At 38.6% G+C, this 27,192-nt stretch overlaps 2 protein-coding genes across 2 annotated transcripts; one reads left to right on the top strand and one right to left on the bottom strand.

Moving 5' to 3' along the window:
- Positions 1 to 6,825: 6,825 nt before the first annotated feature.
- LOC143853140 (chitinase 10-like) lies at positions 6,826 to 8,636 on the bottom strand. Its single transcript, XM_077362874.1, has 3 exons — positions 8,314 to 8,636; positions 7,447 to 7,603; positions 6,826 to 7,261 (listed from the first exon to the last, which is right to left on the bottom strand). Exons 1-3 carry the CDS (start codon positions 8,624 to 8,626, stop codon positions 6,895 to 6,897), a joined length of 837 nt encoding a protein of 278 aa, XP_077218989.1. The 5' UTR covers positions 8,627 to 8,636; the 3' UTR covers positions 6,826 to 6,894.
- A 6,216-nt stretch (positions 8,637 to 14,852) lies between these two features.
- On the top strand, positions 14,853 to 26,975 carry LOC143853193 (uncharacterized). The gene is made up of 2 exons (XM_077362928.1): positions 14,853 to 15,482; positions 26,286 to 26,975. Exons 1-2 carry the CDS (start codon positions 14,853 to 14,855, stop codon positions 26,973 to 26,975), a joined length of 1,320 nt encoding a protein of 439 aa, XP_077219043.1.
- Positions 26,976 to 27,192: the final 217 nt, after the last annotated feature.

Here is a 27,192-nt window from a genome sequence, read left to right as displayed (position 1 = left end):
GCATACTTATCATCTTGCGGGGACATATTGTAGCTCCTATAGAGTGTGGGCCATTGGGCCTTTTATCTGGGGAAGTGATATATTCACCCCATATTCTTCCCCGGGTCACCCCATCTAGTATATTTATTTCTATTTTTACCCAAAAGGGGATGTGCGGGGAAGAAAAGGGGATAAATATATCATTTCCCTTTTTATCTATCCTTGTATTAGCAGGTTAGTAATTCATTAATTAATTAATAAGAAAGGGTTTTTTACAAAAGAAGTCTTCTACTTTGTTTTATTTGCAAAAAGAGTCTTCTTGTTCGATAATTTGCAAATAGAGTCGTAAGGTTTGAGTGAATTTTACAAATTAGGTCATGTCATTTGTTTATGACCAAAATGCCCATAATAGATTTCTTTACTCATAAAAAGACCAAAATATCCTTGTATTTAAAAAGACAAACTACCTTATGAAAAGGCCAAAATTCCTTCTGTATGTACTAGCATTCTTATACATGAAAAGACAAAAATTACAGGCCCTACTCTATACATGGGCTCGGGTGGAGATCGTGGGACCTACGCAATCAATGCATTCAAGGCCTATGCTATGCATAAGTGTAAACAAAATGAGCCCACCCTATCACAACATAAGCTGTAAAATTATGAACCCTACCCTATACATGGGCTCTACCCCATAAAAAACATAAGGCAAATTGGTAGTCATAAGTTGATGGCATGACCTGATTTGCAAAATCCACCCAAAACTGGTGACTCTATTTGCAAATTGTGAAACTAAAAGACTCTCTTTGCAAATAGAGCAAAGTAGAAGACTTCATTTGGAAAAAACCCAATAAGAAATTAGTCATCATTCCGTAACTCGCCATTTGTTAATCGGCACGAATGAAGCGTCGTAGCTGTCACAGCGTGCAAAACGCGGAGAAGCAACCGCACATGCTATCCCCACGTGTCTCTCTCCATCTTTAAAACCGTTACCCTTCATTTCCGTTCCATCTAAATCCCTCTCTCGCTCTGAAAATTTTATCTTGGATTTCTCTTTCTAAGCATCTACAAAGCGCCTTTGGAAAATGGCCGACGGGACTGCAGACTGCGTAGATATCCTCATAGCCATCCTTCTCCCACCTCTTGGAGTTTTTCTCAAGTTTGGATGCAATGTAAGCTTTTCTTTTTTACAGATCTGTCTCCCACTTTTGTGATTCGCCGTTTTCTTTGCCTCTGACCGCTTGTTTTGTGCTTATTTTTATGATTTATTCTTTGAATGCTTGTGATTTCATCCATTTTTGTTCTTAAAACCCTAGAGTCTTAGCCTTCCTCTTATTTTCTCTCTAAAAAACCTCTCTTGTAACTTTGTAAGGCCAGAATCAAAACGATACGCCTCTAAAACTACCTTCATTCTGTTTTGATTTGAAACCCGTCTCATACTAGAATAATGCACAAATCTTCTCTTGTAAGTCAACAAGTGAATAATTCCCTTCGTTACCCCCACAATCAAAAGTTTTCAGGTATTCTTTCCTCTGAAGATTATCTCTTGCAATGCCATTCGATTCAAAATTTCCAAAAAATTAAAGTTTAAACCAGCCTTGCGAAGACAGAGCCAAGATCTACTCTCTTACGTTGGAAAATTTCTCCTAAAGAATGGATTTCTGCAATCTAGTAATCGGATCTATCAATTTTCCGTTAGAAATAACTCAATTTTTTCAAAAAAAAAAAAAAAAACTGTCTATAGTACAAGCTTTGATCTTTCTAAAAGAAAAAACGGGAAATGATATCCTCCTAAACGGATAAAATCCCCCATTAACGGATTCTGTGAGAATGGTTCACTGCTTGAGGATAAATTCACCCCTCTAACCTTTTTCTTTGCTTTCTTTTAAACTTACTGTATCCGGCCTAGACATTATTTTTGTCAGATGAATCGATGGACGAGACATAATAACTAAGAGGACTCTTTCTATCTCTGTGTTTGAATCGGCCGAATGGAGACCGAGTCACGAAAGAGTCGAATCGGAATCTATTTAACTATTTCTAATTACCTAATTGTTATTTTATTTTTATTGTTGTTGTGAAGGTGGAGTTTTGGCTGTGTTTGTTGCTGACTCTGCTTGGATACTTACCTGGAATCATCTACGCCATCTATGCCATCACCAAATGAAAAGATGTATGATGGTATCCATTCTCTCACCAGAAGGGTAAAAATGGAAATAATCGGTTTCACTGAGACCCCTATTTATTTTTATTTTTATTTTTTCTTGTTGTGACAGGTCGAGAAGAAACGACGATTCATTTGCTTCGGTTCTGCAGAAGATCTTGATCGTTGATTCTTCTTCTTTGGTCCACTTTCCTGTGTTTGTGTTGGATTTCTCTCTCTTGTTTAGTCTTTTTCTTTTAGAATATTTGTTCATGGATTACGTCTCTCTCTCTCTCTCTCTGTATTTTGTGTGTGTTTAGAATTAAAATGAAAAACAAATAACGCTTTCTTTATCTCCTGCTTTATGACTGATGGTCTATGGTAATTGGTAAAAGAAAGGAGTCCTTTGGATTACTTAGATGGACGAAAATGCCCTTCGTGGTCATCTTCTTTTGAGACACATTGGGCCACACTTTTATGTAGTTTATACATCACTTGCATTGCCGATTCCATAAGAAATGGAACCAGATTTCTGCAATTGCAGTGCATGCAGTGTTCTCTTGTCTTAATTCTTGCCAAACAAGAACTACAAGAATAAATGTATAAATGTACTAATCTGTGTTGTTGAAGGAAGCTGAGCCTGTGATGTCTTGAGACAGAATCTTTGCTTTACCTTACATATTATAGCTGATTGGAATGCTTTGTAACTCTCGTTGCTTTCTTAAGGATAAACCTTATCTTTAATCTCTCTCTAATTCAAATCTATCTCTAATCTGATGCTAAGAGACCCAACAAGAGAAGAAAACCAACAAAAGAGATCCAGAATTTAAGAACTTCCTACATCAGTCCACTGACACACCTCCTCGGTAGGTCCCAAAAGGGACCCAATCGTGTTAGATGAGATGACACATCTGAAGGTCACTTCAAATCAAGAGAAGATGAGATTGGGTAGCCTAAAAAGTCACTGTAATTGAATTATCTCAACCGTTCGATCAGAGGACTTGTGTGCAGATCCTCGTTCAGTCTCTTATAACTTAATCAAAATAGTAGGAGTGTTTCAATGTTCTTGACCATGTTGACATTGTTTTGGTGGGCCCAATCTTGTTGTAAGGCCTTGTGAATAGAAACTCCTAATTTAGTTAGGTCACTCTTTTTAGAAATTTCACTACAACAACTACGAGACGTTTTGTTTCGATTTGGAAACACTGGTTCTGTTATTGTCAATTGGAGATTTAGTTGGCCATCTTTCCACCAGTCCTTGAAAATCCGAGCTATATCGTACTTAATACAAATTAAGTGGTAGAGGAACTTGATAACTTTTAGCAAAACCTAGAGAAGCAAAAGTGAAGAAGAAACTATGGATTTTTCTTCTTCAGATATGATGGGTTCCAAAGAAGAAGAGAGGCCAGAGACTATTGCTTCTTCCTATTATTGTCCCGATTTCATATCTGAAATCCTGGCATGTTTGCCACTCAAGTCTCTTTTCAAGTTTAAGTGTATTTCAATAATGTTTCAAAGCCTGATAACCGCACCCAATTTTGCTCAACTGCGTTCCAACCATCGAAGGCCCCCACGTTGATGGGTTTTTCTATCGCGGATTTCGTGGCTATTTGTGGCCTCCAATTCACAACGAAAACTACAACTACTATGACTGCGGTTATAATGATGAACAGAACCCAATACCCAACGCCGATGACAGTGACAACGATGAGGACGGTGAATACACGAGGACACTGACCTGATGCCAATCTTCGGCCGCGAGGATGTTGAACAAAACCCAATACCTGTCAATGACAAGGAAGATGAGCACATTGACAAAGACAAAGATGGCGATGATGATGGTGATGATGATGAAGATCCGAGCCCGATACCTGTGGAGGGCAGTGAAAAGCTACATTACCAATCTTTGTAAAAAATTCTTAAGAGAAGGCAGAGAAGTGATTGATTCATGTAATGGGTTACTCTTATGCACACAAATTGATATTGAAGGTGTTGGAGACAACCTCTGCGTGTGCAACCCCTTCACTGATGTATGGGTACCCGTTCCATGTCTCGGTAAGGCTCCCGAATGTCGTATGACATTCGCTTTGATCGCGGATCTATCGTTGACAAACCACTGCAGAGTAGTGTGTTTAATTGAACCAAGGGAGTTTTTCAGTACCCCCAGATATTGTGATTTTTTCCTCCAAAAAGGGTGAATGGAAAAATTCATCTTTGAAGCTTCCACCTTCGCACCCCAACTTTGCGTACACAAAGGCATTCTTCGAAGGAGCTCTTTACTAGGATTGCTTGGATGGGTATCTACTTGTTTGTAATTTAATGGAAGATGATGATGCTAGGGTAATTGAGGTTCTGAAGATGCCGCTTGGGAGAAATCTTTGGGTTTCATTTTCAGGTCAGCTTCTTTTCTGTGGCCATGGTTACACTGACAATGACTACAAAACATCCGCCTTCAATCCCAGCAAGGGTAAGTGGGTGTCAGAACAATGTGTAGAATTCGACAATTTGATTGAGGACTTGCCCAACATCTCCTCTAACCTCGGCGAGAAGCTTTATTTTAGGGACTTTTATTGTTTGGAAGTGTATTGGACTCGTCATCGCCCATTGGTTAGAATTCTTGCTTGTCATGAGGCTCTGGATGCTATTTTCTTCTGGACACCAGAGGCACTTTTGAGCTATAATGTTAAGACGAGGAGCTTTACACCGATAAGAGGTCTCCCGACTAACCAATTTTTTTCAAATATTTGTGTTTTTCCTTACGCAGTCAGTTTTGCCGCCTTGCCTTCACCCCCTAAGGACCATGTTAGATTATGATCATATTTAGGTGAACTTAAAAATGTAACTCTATCATCAGAGTTTACTTGTTTTTTTGACTACAACATCGCAAGGGATTTTAAATCTATTCAAGTTAATTTCTAGCTCATCAATCAACACTTAAATTTGAATCAATGCTTTACCTTCTTCCATTAGTTTATATGTCTCTACTTTTTCTTAACGGCAGTTTGTAGGTCGATACTATGACAAGCAAGGGACTATATCATGCCTACGGGATGTGGGTGGGCACAAATTAGGCTTCTCATGTGCTTCTCAGATTAAGGCTTCTCTTAATGTCATTTCCATTAGTCTTCGTCACTCTTTCTCAAGGGAAAATACAAGGGATGTTTTACTAAGGCCATGCGTGTGGCCATCATGAAAACACCCTCCATGGAATATTTGCTGGGCAAGTTGTGTGTAAGGAGGCCAATGGATCCACTTAGGATTGGATCTACCTATTTCTCAGTCACAATCCATTCAAACCCCATATTGGTCGGATTGGATTTGGAGTATTCTTTGGATCCTAATTACCATGTCTCGGTCTCCATTTCAAATCGGACCATTCATTGAAGTGTCCTTGTAGGTCCTACTTACATTGTACACGGTTAAAATTCTCAGAAGAGGACGAGGGCTTGGGCGAGCCAGAAGGTGACTCAAGGCTTGAGCGAGTTGAATGACAAAATCCTGAAAATAGAAATCCTGAAAATAGGAGTAGTTCGAAAACATGGATGTGTTATTTTTACTAAAATGCCCTCGGAATAAACATGGATATGGCTTATTTTTATTGAAATACTCTTGAAAAAATGCTTAATGTTATTAAAAAATGGAAGGTATTCTCAAAAAAATAATATAATAAATTTGGATGTAGGACTGTCCTATTGGCTTTTGTTAGTTGTCTGCACAATTGGTAATTTTTTTGGATCCTATAATGGGATCCGAAATATATCCATGTATCCTAGTAGTGTGTCTAGATCCTGTCTGTTAAGAAGAGGTGCTTTACTCCGATTAGAGGTCTGCCGAACTCGCAATTTCACAGGTTTATAATTGTTTATCCGTATACGGTCAGTTTTGCGGACAATGTTAGATCATGATCATGTTGGTCTGTCTTCAGATTTCATTGTTTTCTTGACTGTAACGTCATGAGGGATTTTGAATCTCTTCAATATTATAGCTTACCAATCAAAACTCAAAGTTGATCCGTGCTTTACTCTCTTCTGTTAGTTTATAGGTAGATAGTATGAGAAGCAAGGTACCAGATCATGACAATGGCATGCGGGTGGGCTTCTCATATTATTATTCCCATTAGTCAGTCTATTTTTAGGGGAAACACAAAGAAGGCATGTTTCATGTTAGGCTAAGCTGAACATTTTTGAAAATACTTCGTTAGAACTTTCTTCCATAGTTTGAATCCCTTACAAAATCCTAGTAGTTACACTTCTAGTTATCTATTTATCTCCTTGTGAAGAGTCCCTCAAGATTAGAGAGTAGATCTCTCTTTCTTTCACACGTTTCAATTATTCTTTTCTTGTTGAACAGATTTTATTAGAATCATTGAACAATAGACATTGTATACTTTAAATAATCCTTCATTATATGTTCAGGGTTTTGAAAAGTACTTGTTAAATATTTTTCTTTTCCTCCACGCATATTTCTTGGGTTGGGTTGGGTTAGGTTTGGTAGAAGTCGACCCGACCCAAAAATCACTCAGTTCAAACAATCCTAACCATTCGATTGTCGAGCTTGAACGTCAAATTTTACACATCAAATGGCTAGCTGGTCCAATTAACTGGAGTACATTAACAATATTTTATTCATCATAGACCTCCCAAGATGAACAACTGACTAGATCATTCTGATTTCGATTTGGTGTGCCCAAATGAAACATACTCCACAATTTACTCCAATCTGATACCAAATTCTAAAAAAAAGAAAAATAGAAGATGCACCAACAATATATGTCAAAAGTGCTTTTGATTTGCACAATCTAAGTTGGGCCCCACATCAACATTGAAGAGCTTTGCGTATCGTTGATAATAACCGATCCTATCGTTGACTCGACTGTCATCTCCTTTGCCGCATTCCAATCCACCGTTGATTATATTGGTCACCAATCCGAAACCAATCGTCCGGTTCGCCTCCAAGTCGGCTTTCGTTGGGTAATATCGGCCCACCATGACATTGTGGCACGATGGTTTCGGACTCTGCTCGGTCATCCAAAACCATAGCGCAGTTTTGAAAGCAATTTCAGAGTTGTTGGATACTATTTCCGGGTTTAAAAGCCCATCAAATCCCAAGGCCTTTCCTGCTGGACCGTAGTTGTAATTCCTGTAAAAGTTTTGCGTAGATGTTACATGTTAGATTTTCACTAGTACAAGAAAGTCACTTTTATGCTCCTTCCTAAAAGTAAGTTACTTTGGGGAAAGAACCTAAAAGAGGCTATCTTTTTTAGTATATATTATTCTATATTATATGTGAAGACTCCTTATAAATGGTTTTAGAGTTGGTCTTACCATGAGAGTTGGATGGGTCCTCTTCCATGGTAGGTTTTGCCGGGATAACAAGGCCATTCTTTGTTGGTGGAGTCACAGTAATCGCTAGTTGGATTCACTTCTTCTTTAAAGCACAAACCCCAAGCATAAGGACCATCAGGAGCCGTAGCCCATCCTCCTACAATGCAAATTTCTTCTCAGTCCTTCGAAAACATTTCATTTTTTTTTTCCTCAAATCCTCATATATATTTTTTCATGTATGTGAACAAAATCAATCTCGCCTGACTTTTGGGGTTTCACCCTTTTAGAGAGGAATCATATAACTAGAAGCTTGATGATGTAGTATAAGATCCACCTGTTCATTTAGTGGTTCCAATTGTAGAGATGATGTAGCATAAAATTTGTACCTATATTAGCTAATCTCATCTACGCGGCCATGGCTTGCAAATGGATGGTTAAGAAAGAAATGAACAATGGTCAAGATGGAAGTTAACGGATAGGATGGTTAGGAACCATTGCTTGAAGTGATTTTATGATTATGCCATCTACAAGATTAGGGTGAAGCTTCTTAATATGGGTGGGCCAGGGTGAGGCTTCTTAATACAATTCTTGCAGTCAGAGCCTCTTTTAAAATCATTCTCCTTTTAACTTCAATGAAACAACATGTTGGTACAATTTTAGTATGGAATTTTTGGACAACTGATATCAAATCAACAAAACAGCTCAAGTTAAGAGAACACACTGTTTGCAAGCTTGCATAAACACACACATAGAAAGCGTGTTGTGGTGTTTTATGCATCCTTGTAGTAAAATGAAAGTTGAGAAAGGGGGTGGGAATATCTTTTCCCATAACTGTTTGAGTATATTAGGAGGAGATTGTTTATGTACCTGTGGTCTCATGGGAGATTTGAGCAAGAAAAGCGGCGATCTCCCGCTTGCGAGTGGTGAGACTTCCGGTGTTGCCGAACCGGGGAAAGCGTTGCGTGGCCTGTATAAAAGAAGGGTAGGTGTAGAAGCCTCTAGCAGGGCAAGCATTGTCATCTTTATGTAGGAAAATTTTATTAAAGAGATCTTCTGAAACTAGAGATGAAATGGAGAAGTGGGCTTGTGTAAAGGAAAGGAGGGAATGAAAAAACAAGAGAAAGAAGAAGGGGGAAGAGAACCTCAGAATAGAAGAAGAGGTGGCCATGGTTGGACGCATGGGGCGTTCTCTAAAGATGAGAGATTATATGTTACATGTGATTGTCTATGTTTTTATATATATTCAGAGGGGAAGGAGTGGGGATATCAATTATCTAAAAATTAGTCAAACGTTGGACTTTTTCTTAATTCATTTGAGAGAGAGAGAGTCAAGGTGTGATATTTCCAACTTCTAGAGCCTTTTCTTTATGGAGAGAGAGAGAGAGTCAAGGTGTGATATTTCCAACTTCTAGAGCCTTTTCTTTATGAGAGAGAGAGAGAGAGAGAGAGAGAGTCAATGTGTGATATTTCTTTATGATATCTTTCTTCTTTCCCACTACAATATGAGAAGTTTGACCTTCTCTCTCTTTCTCTAGTTTGGAAGAAGTGGAATTTAGACATTAAGCATATCTAGATGGACAAGGTCGTTTCTAATTTGTCAATAGTAATAATAATTAATTAATACATACATAATGATAATATAATAAGTGTAATGCCAGTTGCAGATACACCCTCAACACTTATTTTTCCACTTTGAAGAAATCTAACACACAAAATTGCATTCCATTTGACTGTTTATTTTAGGTGAATTTGTACTCTTGCACCAGCCATTCCTCTAATAACTTCACCTTAACGGGTGCCCTAGCCCTAAACCTTAGGGCACTCGTTAGCAAAACCCTAATAATAATAATAATAATACTTGTACTAGTACTAGTAGTAGTAATAGTGATGATATTTGACTGTGCCGGCCTAAAGGGGTAAGAACTTTGGCAGGATGCCTTGGTTGACGTAGGTCATGGGACCACATTTTACATTTCAGAGTTTTAAACACGGTTCAACTGGTCGCACCCAACAAGACAAGATAGTGGTGGAGAGTAAAGTCCTCTTACTTTTGGAAGAATGATAATAACAGGGATAGTGGGTCACTTGCAACTAACCCACTATGGTACAAGAATAAGATTAATAACTATATAACCAGGATGCAAATCAAGTAATTATCTCTCCCGCTTAATTTAAGTTCATAATCTTTATCTATTGATAAGAAGGCTTCATAGCAACAGCTACTCTAAAGAAAACAACCGCAAAAGCCAAAATTAAGTATATTAAAGCACATAAAAAAATGAATAATAAGAAATTAATAGAAAGATTTCCTTGTGACCCGGTGACAAACACTGAAGCCAAATTAGGAAATAATAGAAAGCTCTAAGATAGGAAATAATAGTAAGCTCTAATATATTATGAGAGATAGAGAGAGAAGACAACAAGAACATTCCAAGATAGGAAGAACTAATAAACGACTAAATGTAAAGAGCTGTATCTGATCCAGCCAATGACAGCTTATTATTTTTCATTTTATCAAGGAAGGCTATTACCCACTTTCTATTGGTTTTCTTGGTGAGTATTTAAATTCACGAATCTCAACCATATGAAATTTGTTTTTCTTGGTGAGTATTTAAATGCACGAATGTCAACCATATGAAAATTGTTAACGATTTGGACTGAAAATAAATTAACACCATGTGAGCTCACATGAAGCTAGACGAAGTAATGCTAATTTTTTGTTTTGCGTTTTTTTGGTGAGTTTTGCGACCATGCTTCCAAATTGCCATGAATCTTGCATGCAAAAGCTTATATGATCCACATAATGGAGGGTTTGGGGGTTTTTGGTTGTTTCACATTGTATAATAGCTCTCGCTGGTCCAAAACCGAACAACTCCTTGAAATTCAAAATCCATGTGTAAGGCTAACCCAAAAGAGGGGCGACATGTATGACAACCCAGAAAAAAGAGAGCCCACACGTGAGGGGTAGTCTTCAAGTATAAATGATTAAATAACATCAACTCTAACAGCTTAATCTTTTGTATTATTGTTTGTTTCACAACTGCAATCTGCGATCAAGGGATCATGGTCTCATCTATTATATTTGCCATGGTTTGGCAAATAAAATCCGATCGTCAATCATAAGTTTGGCCAAATATTGTTGAGAACACTCTGATCAGACAATTGTAGGTCCTCGATCCATAATCCGTATGAAAACCATAAGCTAAAAAGTTGATTTTATATGCTAAAATCTAGATTTTACAATCCTGAAAATGTACAATCCGGTTGTACTTACAAATCCAGGTTTTAGCTCGTAAAATCTAGGATTTTAATTACAAACCTGAATTATAAAATCTGTATATCCAATTCGCCCATCAAAGTTTGAAAAGGTGAAGTATGTAAAGCCTCACTCAGCTTTTACTTTATAAGCTTATAAGCACGTATGATAGGCCATAGAACGGTGCAGTGCTACACCGGTGCCATTCCGGCGATGGGCCACACCCGCGTGTGATTGCAACTGGGCTATAGGGCGATTGAGGTGCATGTGGTGCTTTTTGGTGCACTTCGCACATACGCATTGTCACAAGGCATGATTATAAGTCTTAATTTTTTTCCAGATTGAGATCAAGGTCGTTCATCACGGCCGGACATGATCCCGATCAATTATACTAATCGAAGCGATCAAATGATAATTAGCAGAGGATGATCAAGATTTATCATGATTTGGACCGTAGCTTAGCAACCAGGAATGTATTGATGGGTCATGCCCCGAAACTCTGTTCCTCAAGAGGACTCTCTTCCTCCAGATGATCCTAATCATCTGATCAGTGGGCCATGTACCATTGGATGAAGAAAAGTAAAAAGAAATTAATGAAAAGGAGTCAATAATCTGCAATCGTTCATAAGGAAAACAGTCATCTATCAGAAGGTTAGGATTTCCAGATACGTGGGATTTTTTCAGGATGGTCCATCTATGATTAGACCTGGCAAAAAGTAACCAGGACCCGGGGTCCACCCGGCCCGCCCAGAATTTACGGGTCCGGGTTACTAGTTAGTGACCTATTTGAAATTTGACCCCGCCCATACTGGTCACGTCAAAACTGGTCCGGGCCGGGTGGACCCGCAGCCCGTAAAATTCCAAATGATTTAGATTTTAAATGGTGTAAGCCCTTATAATCCCGTATTTTTCAGATTGTACTGTACGGACCACATCCTATCCTCGATTTAGATTTTTCAGATTTTAAATGGTGTAAGCCCTTAAATTGGTTGTGCCCCAAAAATCATTTCCTTATGTTTCCATAAATAATAATATGTGATTCCTACATAGATTAGAGGGCTAGGATCATCCTATGGAAATGATTTTTTGGGCTCAACCTATTTACGTTATTGTCCATCAGATGGACGGCTTGATCATCCTATTATAGTGTGGGAATAAGACCAACAGAACAAAAAAAGAAAAACCCGGGTGACCCGCAGGTCGACCTGGACCGTACGGGTGGGGTTCGGGTCCACGATTAGTGACCTGTAAATTTTACGGGTCACTCTTTCCCGGCCCGACCCGGCCCACCCGTTTACAAGGTGTCAAGGTCTATGACTATCCATGATGGGGCCCAATATTGAATAAAAGCATGAGGGGTCCTTGTTTGTACTTTCTGCCAACTGCTCTTACTAGAAAGGCTTATGACTCTCTCTCTCTCTCTCTCTCTCTCTCTCTCTCTCTCTCTCTCTCTCTCGGGTAAAAGAGAACCAAAATAGCAAAGGATGGTAAAAAATAATTGAATCTGTTGGATATACCTATATTCATGCATTGTCACGCGTGCTCGTGGGAGTTTGTGCCAAATTAGGCATGCTTTTCAGCATCTATTTCATGAGAAATTGTCCGTATGAATTCATTGTCTCTTTTATTTTTTTGTTATTTTGTAAACAGTGGCTGTATTCAGATACACTTATAAATTTTTTGAAGCAGAAGTCACCTTATTTTTGAAACGGTAACGGATCGATTGCTGAGTTATTACAGTGGGTCCCACAATTTGGCATAACTCGGCCTGATATGGTCAAGTAATACCCTCCATCTCTGGAAATTTCTAAATTTTCATATGTGATACCCCCATTTTTCTTGACGTGGCAACCCCTTCCAGGCCCAACAGATAAGAACTGAATTTTTTCCAGGTGTGATACTCCCATTTCATCTCTTGGTCACCCCATTTTCATATATGATACTCCAATTTTCCTTGACCTGGTAATTCCTTCCAGGCCCAACAAACATGAACCGAAAAATTTCAAGGTGTGATAACCCCATTTCATCTCTTGGTCACCCCATTTTCATATGTGATACCCCCCATTTTTCTTGACCTGGTAACTCCTTCCAGGCTTAACAGACATGAACCGAAATTTTCCAGGTGTGATAACCCTATTTCATTTCTTGGTCACCCCATTTTCATATGTGATACCCCATTTTCCTTGACCTGGTAACCCCTTCCAGGCCCAACAAACATGAACATAAAATTTTTCAGAAGTGATAACCCCATTTCATCTCTTGGTCACCCCATTTTCATATGTGATACCTCTATTTTCCTTGACCTGGTAGCCCCTTCCAGGTAAAAGAGGGTAGTAAGCCTGTAATATTTTTAAAATAAACAAAACCGCCTGAGGGGTATTTAGGTAAAAAAACATGTCAGAAAAAGTAAAATGGACCCATTTCACAAATTTGAAATGTGAGATTACCGTTTCACTATTTCCGCTATTTTTTGGACCCTTTTGACCAAATTTCCTATTTTTTAAGCTTTCTTTTCTTCTATAGTGTTTTAGGATTTTTATTTTGCTTTCTATTCACTAAAACCTAAAAGTGAGATTAAATCATACGCTCTTTTTCTTTAGAAATTCAAAAGAATTTAAATCTTCTTATCTCATCATGAGAAGTATCTCCTAAAAATTTCTCTCTGAACGGTTCATCAGGTACCCATGATAGATCGGCCAAAAGTTGCACCTATTTGACATTTTCATTGGGAACTTTTAATGGTTGAATGTAGACCATCGGATAATTCCGTACCTATGCGATCCTTGAAATTCCCCAATCTAATTGCTAAAATCGTTTAATTAGCATGGTTTATGTCTTTAAGGTGGGGCCTACTAGAATGACGGCTTAGATAATGGAGAAGTTATATGATGAATGCGAATGTAGATCGGTAATGGTGGTACGACAGAAGTACCACCCTTGATATTTGATCCAGCAGCAGCACCTTGAAAAGTGCACTGCTATTGAATCAAATATCAAGGGTGGTACTGCCAGTACTGATCTACATGGCCATTCACCATATAAATTCTCTAGATATTGTACGTCTTATGAACTTAGAACCTTCATTTATTTTAAATAAGAAAAGATAAATAAAAAGACATAATTGGGCAATAACGGCCACACCGGGCATTTGTTGTTAAGATACTCTCAACTCTGATAACTTATATGCACGCTGCTAGCACTGATCATCACTTCCAAATCTTGATCGATGTTCTTATCATATATGTTGGGAAGACCATAAATGAATTGTTCTGAGATTTACTAGCATGAAATCTTTGCGCCGAAGAAAACGGAGGCACCATGTTCGTTTCATTCCACAGTAAATGCGATACATGCTAAGGTGGGGTGCAACCGCGACCATACATGTATAGTGGCAATGGACGTTTAACGATTAAAAGTTAATCTGAATCCGAAAACTACCTCCATAATAGAAAAAATACATTAGTTCTTGATAATTCAATCAGTAATTAACAACGTGACATGGACACCCGAAATGAAATTATCACCCCCCTTATATTCACCGGCCGGACCCTTCTAGTCTAAAAAGAGTGACCGTTAATACACTAGAGGGGGTGGCATGGGGAAGAAAATTAAGTAGGCACAATATATCACTTCCCATTTGGAGGTGGTGAAATCAATCAAGACCCACTTCTTATCACCATATGATATCGACCCGACCCCAATAACATTCGATGTAATAGATTAGCCATTTTAAATTTCTTTAACCGAGAAAAAAAAAACGTGAACAATGTGATTTTGTCGACCTTTTCAATGAGTCTGATTCGCGTGCTAAGTCTTAAAGAAAGAGAACGCATCCAGACATACACCCATGAGACTAACGAGCTGTCAAACTTAAAAACCTCTATTGTAACACGACCTCCATCTTAATTGACAAATCTCAGTTTATCCACAACGAGATTTTGTTACCTAAACATAGTAATACTTAATGTAAAACGCCATCAATCCCTTCTAATGTCCATTCGACCCATATCTTATCGTTCCAAGATTTCCTCCACCAACTATGCAACATGCCCCTTCGCCTTTCTCTATATAAAGGTCAAGGTCAAGGACCCACAAAGACAAAGCAGCCCATTTCTTCATTCTAAGCCTTCTCTCTTTCTCTCTATTGGCCATGGCTCGTAAGAAGGTGACCCTTGCAAGGATTACTAATGATTGTGCTAGGAAAGTCACCTTCAAGAAGAGGAGGAAGGGTTTGATGAAAAAGGCTAGTGAGTTGAGCACCTTATGCGACGTTGATGTGTGCGCGATCGTGTACGGCCCCAATGACCCACAACCGGAGGTGAGGCCATCAAACCCCGATGAGATGGCGCGAATCCTCCACAAGTTCAAGAGCATGCCTGAGATGCAACAAAGCAGGAATAAGTTGAACCTAGAAGCTTTCCTTAAGCAAAGGATTGCGAAATTGACAGAGCAACTAAGGAGGATAGAGAGAGAGAATCGAGAGACTGATATGACGGATCTCATGAACCAATGTCTTGCAGGGACGAAGGGATTAAATGATGCAAAGATGGAAGACTTGAATGACGTGGCGTGGTTGATTGATGGTAAGATGAAGGCAGTGAGTGAGAGAATGGAATTGCTCAAGGCATTGAATGTTCCGCTTCAAATGATGGAGGGGGCAAATCTAGTGGGAGCGAATGAGGAGACTTCCTTAGAGGCAACCATGAAGGCTCTACAAGAGCAACCATGGTTCATGGAAGTCATGAACCCACATGAACATATGGGTTATGTTGGGGGGGAGGTGATGACTCCTTTTGTAGACAATAACCCATGGATGGATCTCTATTCCCCTTGGGGAAGGATGTAAATTGCTTCTTTACATTTGGGCCTAGAGAGTACCATTTACCCTAAGTTTGTGTAGATAAATAAGTCTGTAGTTCCTTTCGTTTTTCTAGGCTACTAGTTATCTTTTCCGCCCTTCGGTAGTCTAGCATTATAGTATTATAGATGAGTGAGTCTTGGGTTCCAGAGCCATTGTAGCATATTTATATGAAAGTAGAATGTATTCTTCATCTTCTGGAATCATGGATTATAATATTATGGATGAGCGAGTTTTGGTTGCTAATATTAGGGACAGTTGGGTTTTGTGTTCCAAATATTAGAGACAATCATTGTGGTTTGCTTATATGAAAGAAGAAACTTTTCTTCTTTCCATGTATTCTCTTAGATTAAGGGCACGTTTGGCTGCGACGAATTTGTTTTCATGATAAATCGGGCATTGAAGTTCCTGAAAATCAGGAAACCAAATCTCGGAATCGGCTTTCTTCGTGATAAGAAGTTGCTAAAAATCCGGAAAATATTGATCCGGTTTTGAGCAGTGTTTTTTTTTTTTTTTTTTCCGATTTTTATCAACTTCTTATCATGGCAATAGCCTTTCTGGGATCCTGTTTCCTGATTTTCGGGATCTTTACACTTGAAGATGACCACTTCATCATGAAAACAAATTCCTGGCAGCCAAGCGTGCCCTAAATGAATGGATATATGCACGTGCGTGCTCCAATTGGTTTTCTTTCACAATGAGAGAAATGTCTATTTCTTTCACGGGCAAGAAGAAGAAGAAGAAAAAGAAGAGAGAGAGAGAGAGAGAGAGAGAGAGAGAGAGAGAGAGAGAGTTTTGACACCATAAGTGGATTTTTTTGTTCTTGATTTTAGAGAAATAAAGATTTCTTATTATTTCTTAGTCCTTCTATCCATGTAATGTTCAGAAGGTCCTATTAGTCTACCAACCCAAGAAGCAAAGAAAAAACAAACTCCGGTGGTGGTTAATTTTACATTTTTTCCTAATTAATGATACTTAAAATGATAAGTTGTAGAATCCGCAATTGTGTAAATCTTGAAGTTAAAAGCATTTTTTTTTTTGAAATAGCGATTTGTATTAAACGAAAAGGGAACACCCGAGAAGGGCTGGCCCAGAGAACAAAAACAAGAAGAAGAGACGGGAAAGAAGAAAAAAGACAACAAAAATTACAACATCATACTACGGGGGAAGATGATCGAACCAGAGAATGCTCTCCCCACCTACACCCTGCTTGGCTAACACGTCCGCCTCTTCGTTTGCCGACCTCTAAACATGTTTAAAGACAATAGCAGATCCAGCTACAAAGTCCTCAATTTCATCAAATAACGCCAAAAATCTCCAACGAGGAACTGCTCTGCCCTTCAACCACCGTATCACATTCAATGAATCCCCTTCAACAATAATATGGCCCAATACTTCCCTACTCAACTTCTTGATCCTATAATAAGCCGCTTTGACTTCCGCCTCCGAAGAATCACACACACTAATAGGGCCAGAAAAAAGCCCATAGTACCTCACCAAACTCATCATGACAAAGGCCCCCCACCCCCGCCGGACCCGGGTTTCCAAAACAAACACCATCAAAGTTGATTTTCAACATTCCTAGCATAGGAGGCTCCCATCTTAGGACTATGTTAATCGGCCTCTCAGTACTAGAGCACACTTCCCTCCAACCTTCCCAAAGATCAAAAGCCGATACAAAGCGAAAGGATGGAAGACATCTAACCCACGATATGACCAAGGCTATAATCCGTATATACAAATAATAAGGTGATTTGGCCATACCCTCAAATACCCGAGAGTTTCTTTCCTTCCAAACCACCCACCACGTAGCTAGCAAACACATATTCCACAATAATTTCCCTTTCTTTTTCCACGGCACAAACGCCCATAGTTGCAATAGATTCTGAATAGTTCTAGGGAAGACCCAAGTGATCCCAAACCTTAGAAAGATACATCTCCATATGATCCTAGTGAAAGAGCAGTGCATGAACAAATGATCCACAGATTCCCCGTTCTCAAGACAAAGAGGGCAATTAGCCACATCCCACGGTTTCTCAAGAAGTTAATGGTTTGTATCCTTTGACGATAAACGGCCCAACCGAAGATACTAACTCGAGGTGGGCAATGAAATTTCCATACCTTTGCTGAAAATGCAGGAACAGAAGGGGGCATCAGACCATTATAGAAGGATTTGACAGAAAAAACTCCGGATGATTCCACTGACCGTATTCTTTTGTCCTCACCCCCACTTTTTACATAGCACTTATTAAGGAGAGGCCGAAGCCGAGATTCGTCCTCTCGCTCCCAATAAAAAAGGATTCATCTAAAGGAAGGACATCATATCAACTTACCACCGCTACGATCAAAACATTCACAAACTAAGGCTTCTTTATTAACAGCCACCCTATACAACCTAGGGAACAAAAACTTTAATTGCTCCTCTTCACACCACACATCACTCCAAAACTTAATTCTATCGCCACCATAGACCTTGAACCTCACCTTTAGATTGAAGGAGCAAGCTAGTTTCAAGATGTCTCTCCACGCAGTCAATCCCTTTTTCTTATATTGATCCTTTGATTCCCACCCACCCGGAATAAAGCCATACTTGCTACAAATCACCTTAGCCCATAAATTGGACTGGTCTTCCCCAAATCTCCACAACCATTTCTCCAATAAAGCATGGTTAAACTCCCTAAACCTCCTAGTGCCCTAGCTAAAAGCAATTTTAAGTCCTCTTGTTTTCCATTAAATTATGGGATCCAGCTGACACCATAATGTGCACCTCTAATTTCATATACAATATGATCCAAGGTTTCGAGTATCGTTGGAAAACTCTAGTTCTGAGGCGTGAAACTTGGGAACATGTGAAGGTTGGAAGCTGATGTGAACAATTATTTTGAGTTTCCTCTCAGACAGCGAGGGACAATAGTGGGCAGTTACGAATAAGGGCTATAAAAGAGTGCGAGTGCCGTAGAAGAAGGGGTCACATAACCAACACAAAATAGGTCTTAGCATTTATTTTTTATCAATTGCTTTTCCTACACTTTCATTTAGTTTTTGTAGCTGTAGCTCTCGTCAAGTCGAATTAAAGACATGAATTCATCTTCTCAGGTGAGCATTTATCTTTAATTCCTTATTGTTTCATTATATGCTTAATTGGATATCCTGTCTATCCTGAGAGTCGTTTGCATTCTGCACGCATCGGTGTTTGATGCTAGTCGTTCACACTCTGCGTGTAATGACATCCAAATTCTGAAAAAGTCCTTTCCATCTGTGTAAAGGCATTAGAGCCTAAGGAATGGATATATGCATGTATCAGCGCCCACTGGTTTTCTTTCACAATGAGAGAGATGTCTCTTCTTAGTTTTCTTTCATGAGCTAGCAAGAAGAGGGGAGCTGTTTGAGAGAGAGAGAGAGAGAGAGAGAGAGAGAGAGAGTTTTTACACCATTAGTGGATTTATTTGTTCTTGATTTAAAGAAATAAGGATTTCTTATTATTTTTTAGGCCTTTCATCCATGTAATGTTAAGAAGGTCCTAATTAGTCTACCACCCAAAGAAGCAAAGAAAAAAACTCCGGTGGTCTTTGATTTTACATTTTTTCCTAACTAATGATAATTGAAATGATTAGTTGTAGAATCCACACTTTGGTAAATCTTGAAGTTAAAAGCAACTTTCAGTCCGCTTGTTTCCATTAAATTATGGGATCCAGCTGATGCCATAATGTGCACCTCTAATCTCATATACAATGTGATCCAAGGTTTCGGGGATTATTGGAAAACTCTAGTTCCTTAGGCCCCGTTTGTATTTGATTTTTAGAATTGATTGTGAGATCAAAAAACTCCGCGAGCGGGGGAGGGGCCGGGGGTGTTATCTTCCTCGTCACGGGGTTTCTTTTTCTTCTTCTCTATAATATATCTCGTTGTCCATCAAATAATATTAATAGTGAGAGAATGCTAGTTTTAATGTTAGTAATTGCAACCACAAACGCATCTGAACATACTCAAAATCCCTATTTTTTTAGTTGCAGACATTCAGAACACCTGACTGATTTCTACATGTATGGGCGTTTATGGCTACAAAACTTGGCATTCAACTACCATTCTTGTAATGCTTATATTTCCTGTTATTCATTAATAAATAGGAGTCTCTCCAAACCACGACTTACCTTCTAAAATAATAATTATACGAATATTATCAAGAAAATTTACCGATATCAACAAAATTGAAGTCCCCCTAAATTGATAGAAGAGATAAATGCTATTGGAGTGGAATCGGGGAGATCAGAATAAAATATTCTCTAATTGCTCTCGGGAGCTACAAAGGGCAAGGAATGATAAAAGGAGTATATGGTGTAGTTTTCAAGGTAGACCTGCTAGGTACTGCCCTGTTAGAATGCAAATTTATTGAGAATACACAATAGATCTTTGATCCTGTCATGTATTTCACCACAATTATGCCGAGTGATGTTATTATAAACATTAACTTAATGATTCCTTTGGATCTTGGGCATTGAAAATCAAAGAAAAACTTAAATTAACGAGATGGGTTAGAAGTACCTTTCACCATGGCCGTTGCCTTGAAGCTTGAAATTGGACGAAGCCTTTGTACTTTTTCGAGCACAGTGACGACTCATAAACGCCCCTTGATCTTCTCCTCCTCATCCCCATCCCTAGGCTTATGGGAAACCTCTCATTTGATGTGTTTTCTCCAGAAAAATAAGGAGCACTTAATGGTGAGAGGAGGAGGGACCAAGAGTTTAGATTTATAGGCTATGAAGCTCCCATAATACTTCTAAAAACAGTAGAAATTCGTTTGGCTTCTTTAGCACAAGATTAGCATGTTTCTTTAGTGCTAACTTGCCTTTTAAGAAGTTACCAAATATGTTGATTAGTATCCTTTATGCAAAGGATTTCCTAATGCAAGGCCACAAACAAGGTTAGAAGGTTTCAAAGATAGAAACTTCTAACAAGTGATACCAATTTTGTTTCCATGTAGAGAGTCTTCTATCCACCCTTTCCACAATATGATCTCATGCCCTCTTCATGGGTCAACCAGGTCTAAGAGGAAGGCCTAAGTAGATGGTAGGAAACTCTCCATACAAGCACCCCAAAGATCCGCCAACCTGACTTAATCTGATTCTTCCAAACGGATTCCAAGTAATTTCGATTTGCTGAAGTTGGATCTTTAACTTGTCAACACTTCATAACACTGCTGGATGGATTTAAGCTTTAAGATCTTATTCTCATCTTCCTTACTGAATATTAGAGTGTCATATGCAAACTAGAGGTGAGGCACTTTCAAATTCCTGCTTTCTAAATGAAACCCTTCGATTAGGCCACTACTTCTTCCTTTGTCTATCTAACTTAGCGCTTCTACAATGACTAAAAACAAAAAGGAAGAGAGAGGGTGTCCTTGTCTCAGACCTCAAGAGGACTTGAAAAACCCTCTGGGAGAACCAATATTAAGTATAGCAAACCATGCTAACGATAGGTATTTTATCATCCAAGATCGTCATCTGATTTTGACTCCCATTCTGCCAAGAAGTACTACTCCACTTTATCATAAGCCTTCTCCATGTCCAATTTGCAAACCACCCCTTTCCTACCATCTTGGCATATAAGTCCACCGGCTCATTTGCTATGAGGGCATAGTCTATAATCATTAATCTTAATGTGTGAAAGTAGAGTTGGGGTAGAGTGTGATCAGCGAAGTCCCTCCCCAACTTTTGATGGATTTCATTTGAAGAAAATGGTAGAAAGCATTGGCAAGACCATATCTAAATCTTTTGCCAACTACTATGAAAGATTACTATAAAAACTTGGAAGAGTTACTGTCTGTCTCTCTCATGCTAGCTCAGGAGAACCAAAATAGGTGAAAATTGGTCAAAAATAGAAAAAAATGGAATCGGTTGGTACATATATTTATGCATTCTCACGACATGCTCGCATCAGTTGTTGCCAAATTAGGCGTGCCTTTCTCATATGTATTCACTGTATCTTTTATTTTTATTTTTTTTTCAAGGGAAAATTATTGTGTTTTATGTATTTTCTTTTCTTTCCCCATTCACTAAAACCTAAAATAAAACGACTTTGATTCTGAAGCTCTTTTTCTTTAGAAATTCAAAAGAATTCAAAGCTACTTACCTCATCATGTGAAGTATCTCCTTAAGATTTGTTTATGAGCCGTTCATTGAAAGCTGCACCTATTTGACATTTTTATTGAGAACTTCCAATGGTTGAATTTAGACCATCGGATAGTTCCGCACCTCTATGTTCCCCAAAAATCCCCAATCTAATTAGCACAATTTCTGTCTATATCCTATCTTTATGGTGGGCTACTAAAATAACGGCTTAGATCTTTTACAGCTTATGATCTTACAATATGTGACAGCAGATATCATGATATGCAAGACGGTCATGGATTCCTTCTTTTCATGGTGAACACAACAAGCTTAATTTAGTTACACTAAAGATAAGAGATAAATTAGAAGACACCGTAGGGCAATAGCGGCCACACTGTACATTTGCTGTCTAGATACTCTCAACTTGGATAATTTATCGAGCACGTTTCTAAGCATCGGCATTAATTACGAGAAATTACGGAGCATGGGTGCCAATTAAAGTAATTATTAAACATGGGAGATTCTTCAAAAACGGAAGGGAAAGAGACCCCAATACCCTTACGACATTCCCAGAACGAAGATAGAGTCCTCTTATGTTGGTGTTACATGATTCTCATTTTCATTATTTTAGTATTTTCATTGTAGAGAAAATCCGAAAAAAGTACGGAATGTGGGCATTAATTATGAGAAATTATGGATCACAGGTGCCCCTAAAAATAATTATTAAACACGGTGATTCTTAAAAAATGGGTGGGACCTAAAAATAATTATTAAACACGGTGATTCTTAAAAAATGGGTGGGAAAGAGACCCCTACAACCTTACGACATTATCAGAACGAAGATAGAGTCCTCCTTCGTTGGTGCTTCCATGATTCTCCTTTTCATTACTTTAGTATTTTCTTTGTAAAGAAAATCCTGAAAAATTACGGAATGAGGGCATTTATTACAAAAAATTACGGATCACAGGTACCCATTAAAGTAATTATTAAACACATGTGATTCATCAAAAATGGGAGGGAAAGAGACCCCAAGACCCTTATGACATTATCAGAACGAAGATAGGGTCCTCCTATATTGGTGCGTACATGATTCTCCTTTTCATTATTTTAGTATTTTCTTCGTAGTGAAAATCCCAAGAAAAGTATGGAATTACGGCATTAATTACGGGAAATTAAGGATCACTGGTGCCCAGTAAAATTATTATTAAACATGGGTGATTCTTAAAAAATGCGTGGGAAAGAGACCCTAATAAGCTTACGACATTATCATAACCAAGATAGAGTCCTCTTATGTGTGGGAACGAAGATAGGGCATTATTTACAGAAAATTACGGATCACAGGTGTACCTAAAAGTAATTATTAAACAAGAGTAATTCTTAAAAAGGGGTGGGAAAGAGACCCCTACAACCTTACGACATTATTAGCATGAACATAGAGTCCTCCTATGTTGGTGCTTACATTATTCTCCTTTCCATTATTTTAATATTTTCTTTATAGAGAAAATCCAGAAAAAAGTACGGAATGAGGGCAATAATTACAGGAAATTAAGGATCACAGGTGCCAATAAAAGTAATTACTAAACAAGGGTGGTTCTTAAAAAACAGGTGAGAAAGAGACCCAATAACCTTTCAACATTATCAGAACGAAGAAAGAGTCTTCCTATGTTGGTGCTTATATTATTCTCCTTTTCATTATTTTAGTATTTTATTTCTAGAGAAAATTTCAAAAAAGTACGGAATGAGGGCATTAATTACATTAAATTAAGGATCACAGGTGCCCATTAAAGTAATTATTAAACATGTGTGATTCTTCAAAAACGGGAGAGAAAGAGACCCCAATACCCTTATGAAATTATATGAATGAAGATGGTGTCCTCTTATGTTGGTGCTTACGTGATTCTGCTTTTCATTATTTTAGTATTTTCTTTGTAGAGAAAATTCAGAAAAAGAAGTACGGAATGAGGGCAATGATTACTTGAAATTACGGATCACAGGAGCCCCTGAAAGTAATTATTAAACACGGGTGATTCTTAAAAAAGGGTGGGAAAGAGACCCCTACAAGCTTACGACATTATTAGAACGAAGATAGAGTCCTCCTATGCTGGTGCTTATATATGATTCTCCTTTTTATTATTTTAGTATTTTCTTTGTAAAGAAAATTCTGAAAAAAGTATGGAATTAAGGCAATAATTATTGAAAATTACGGATCACAGGTACCACAAAAGTAATTATTAAACACGGGTGATTCTAAAAAACGGGTGAGAAAGAAACCCCAATAACCTTACGACATTATCAGAATGAAGATAGAGTCCTCCTACGTTGGTACTTAGATGATTCTCCTTTTCATTATTTAGTATTTTCTTTGTAGAGAAAATCCTGAAAATAGTACGGAATGACGGCATTAATTACGGGAAATTACGGATCATAGGTGCTCATAAAAGTAATTATTAAACACGGGTGATTCATAAAAAAACGGGTGATTCATAAAAAAACGGGTGGGAAAGAGACCCCAATAACCTTACGACATTATAAGAATGAAGAAAGAGTCCTCCTACGTTAGTGCTTACATGATTCTCATTTTCATTATTTTAGTATTTTTTCTAGAGAAAACCCTGAAAAATTACGGAATGAGAGCATTAATTACGAAAAATTACGTGTCAAAGTGCCCATTAAAGTAATTATTAAACACGGGTGATTTTTCAAAAATGGGTGGGAAAGTGACCCCAATAGCCTTCTAACATTTCCGGAACGAAGATAGAGCCCTCCTATGTTGGTGCTTACATGATTCTCATTTTCATTACTTTAGTATTTTCCTACTAGAGAATCCCAAGGAAAGTACAAAATTAGGGCATTAATTACGAGAAATTGTGGACCACGAGTGCCAAGTATTTTCCTACGAGAAATTGTGAACACGGGCGATTCTTCAAAAACTGAAGGGAAAGAGACCCTAATACCCTTATTACATTCTCAGAACGAAGATAGTGCCCTCTTATGTTGGTGCTTACATGATTCTCATTTTCATTATTTTAGTATTTTCTTTATATAGAGAGAGAGAGAGAAACGGTTCCTACACACTTGTGTAGATAAGTAATCTATACCCTAGCTTAAAATACAGTGGGGCCCACATAGTTTGAGTGATCCAAACCATTCATTTTTAAGGCCCTCACATAGATCGGGTGTCCACAAAAAATTAGATCCATAGGATCATCCCAACCCTAAGAACTGTGGAGGCAAAAAATGGACTAATTTGTGAAGGTTTAAAGACGTCCATTTTACCTCCACCAATCGTAGGGTTGGGATGATCCTATGGATCTGATTTTTTGTGGACACCCGATCTATGTGAGGGCCTTTAAAATGAATGGCTTGGATCACCCAAACAATGTGGCCCCCCACTATATTTTAAGCTAGTGTGTAGATAACTTATCTACACAAGTGTGTAGAAACCGGAGGCTCGCCATTCATGTCATAAATGCAATGCATGCTAATTATGGTGGTGGGCAACCGCAATCCCACATGCATAGTTGCAATGGAGATTAAATCCATAAATTATTCTAAATCCAAAAAACTACTTCCATAATTGGGGGGGGCGCTGCTTGGAGGTTTTCGATTTTCTATATTCTTTTCTTTTCACACTATCTAAACACTAGTTTCCATAGAACGAACTCACATTAAATATCTGCGCATGCTTCGATTCGATTAGAATGCCCCATATCTCGTGACACGCGGAGCGCCTTTGAGAAAGTCCGTATAACTTCTAACCAACAAATTCATTCTTTATGAATCAAGTACCATTCAATTCCTTGATTCCGGGTCCGATCCTCCTATTAATCTCGTTTCCGAAGAACCTGCCTTTATGACATGCAGACCCGAAATGAAATTTTCACTAACAGTGGATCTTTTTATCATCATCAGGCGATAGGCCTCATTTTCTTCGATTTTCTTGGAAAAAATGATACATTCGCTCCCTTTTGTTCTAAAACAAAAAGAGTAGTCATAAATACACTAGACGGGAGTAGCAACGGAAGGAAAGGGGGCGAATGTATCATGTCCCATTCGGAGGTGGTGAAATCAATCAGCCCCCACCTCTAATCACCATCCGATCTCAACCCGAGGACAGTAACATACAATGTAAGTACTTAAAACTGATTTTTAGTTTCCCATTTTTATTCTAATAATGGGATTTGCTATTTCTTTAACCGAGAAAAGAAATGTGAAAAGTGTGGTTTTGTGGGCCCTATCAATTTCCTTTAGAGTCGGATTCGCGTGTTGAGCCTTAAATAAGGAGAATGCATCTCGACACAAACCCATTGCGATAGCTTCCGTTTCAAATCTTCTTAGACCCCAAAATTAACATAAATAGTTGGCAAACTTAAAAACCCCTATTGCAACAAAACCTTCATCTTAATAACCCTATCTCAGAATCTCCACAACGAGATTTTATTGCCCAAAAATAGTAATGGTCAATGTAAAACTACATCACTCCCTCCTAATGTCCATTTGACCAAATCTTACCCTTCCAAGATATCCTCCCCCCCAGCTATGCATCACACCCGTTTGCCTTTCCCTATATAATAAAGGTCATGGTCTAAGACAAAGCAATCCATTTCTTCATTCTAAGCCCTCCCTCTTCTCTCTTTTGGCCATGGCTCGTAATAAGGTGACCCTTGCATGGATTACTAATGATTCTGCTAGGAAGGCCACCTTGAGGAAGAGGAGGAAGGGTTTGATGAAGAAGGCGAGGGAGTTGAGCACCTTATGTGATGCTGAGGTGGGTGTGATCGTGTACGGCCCCAACGACCCACAACCGGAGGTGTGGGCGGAGCCCGACATGGATCGTATCATCCACAAGTTCAAGAGCATGCCTGTGATGGAACAAACCAAGAAAAGGTTGAACCTAGAAGGTTTCATTCGGCAAAGGATTTCCAAATTGAGAGAGAAATCAATGAAGGTAGAGAAGAAGAATCGAGAGACCGAGATGACGATTCTCATGAACCAATGTCTGGCAGGGAAGGGGTTGGATGATGCTAAGATGGAAGACTTGAATGACTTGGCGTGGTTGATTGATGTTAAGATGAAGTCTGTGGAAGAGAGGATTGAATTGCTTAAGGTGTTGAATGTTCCGCCTCAAGAGGGAGTGAATGAGCAGACTTCCTTGGAGGCGACCATGAAGGCTCTACAAGAGCAACCATGGTTCATGGAAGTCATGAACCCACATGAACCTATGGGTTATGTTGGGGGAGAAATGATGAGTCCTTTTGTTGACAATAGCCCATGGATGGATCTCTCTTTCCCTTGGGGAATGATGTGAAGGGTTGTAACTTTGCTTCTTCACATTTGGGCCTAGAGAGTATCATTTATCCTAAGTTTGTGTCAATAAATAAGTTTGCAGACTGCAGTTCCTTTCGTTTGTCTAGTCTAGTAGTAGTCGTCTTCGGTAGATGACTGAGTCTTGGGTTCCAAAGAGTAGCGAAAATCATTGTAGTTTACTTATATGAAACTAGAATGTATTCATCATCTTTTGTAAT

Source organism: Tasmannia lanceolata, unplaced genomic scaffold, assembly GCF_043159265.1.
Source record: "Tasmannia lanceolata isolate RefF3 unplaced genomic scaffold, GAP_Taslan_0.1 ptg000019l, whole genome shotgun sequence".
Classification (NCBI taxonomy): domain Eukaryota; kingdom Viridiplantae; phylum Streptophyta; class Magnoliopsida; order Canellales; family Winteraceae; genus Tasmannia; species Tasmannia lanceolata.
Note: the sequence above shows the minus strand (reverse complement) of the source record. Positions and strands in the feature narration are given on the sequence as shown.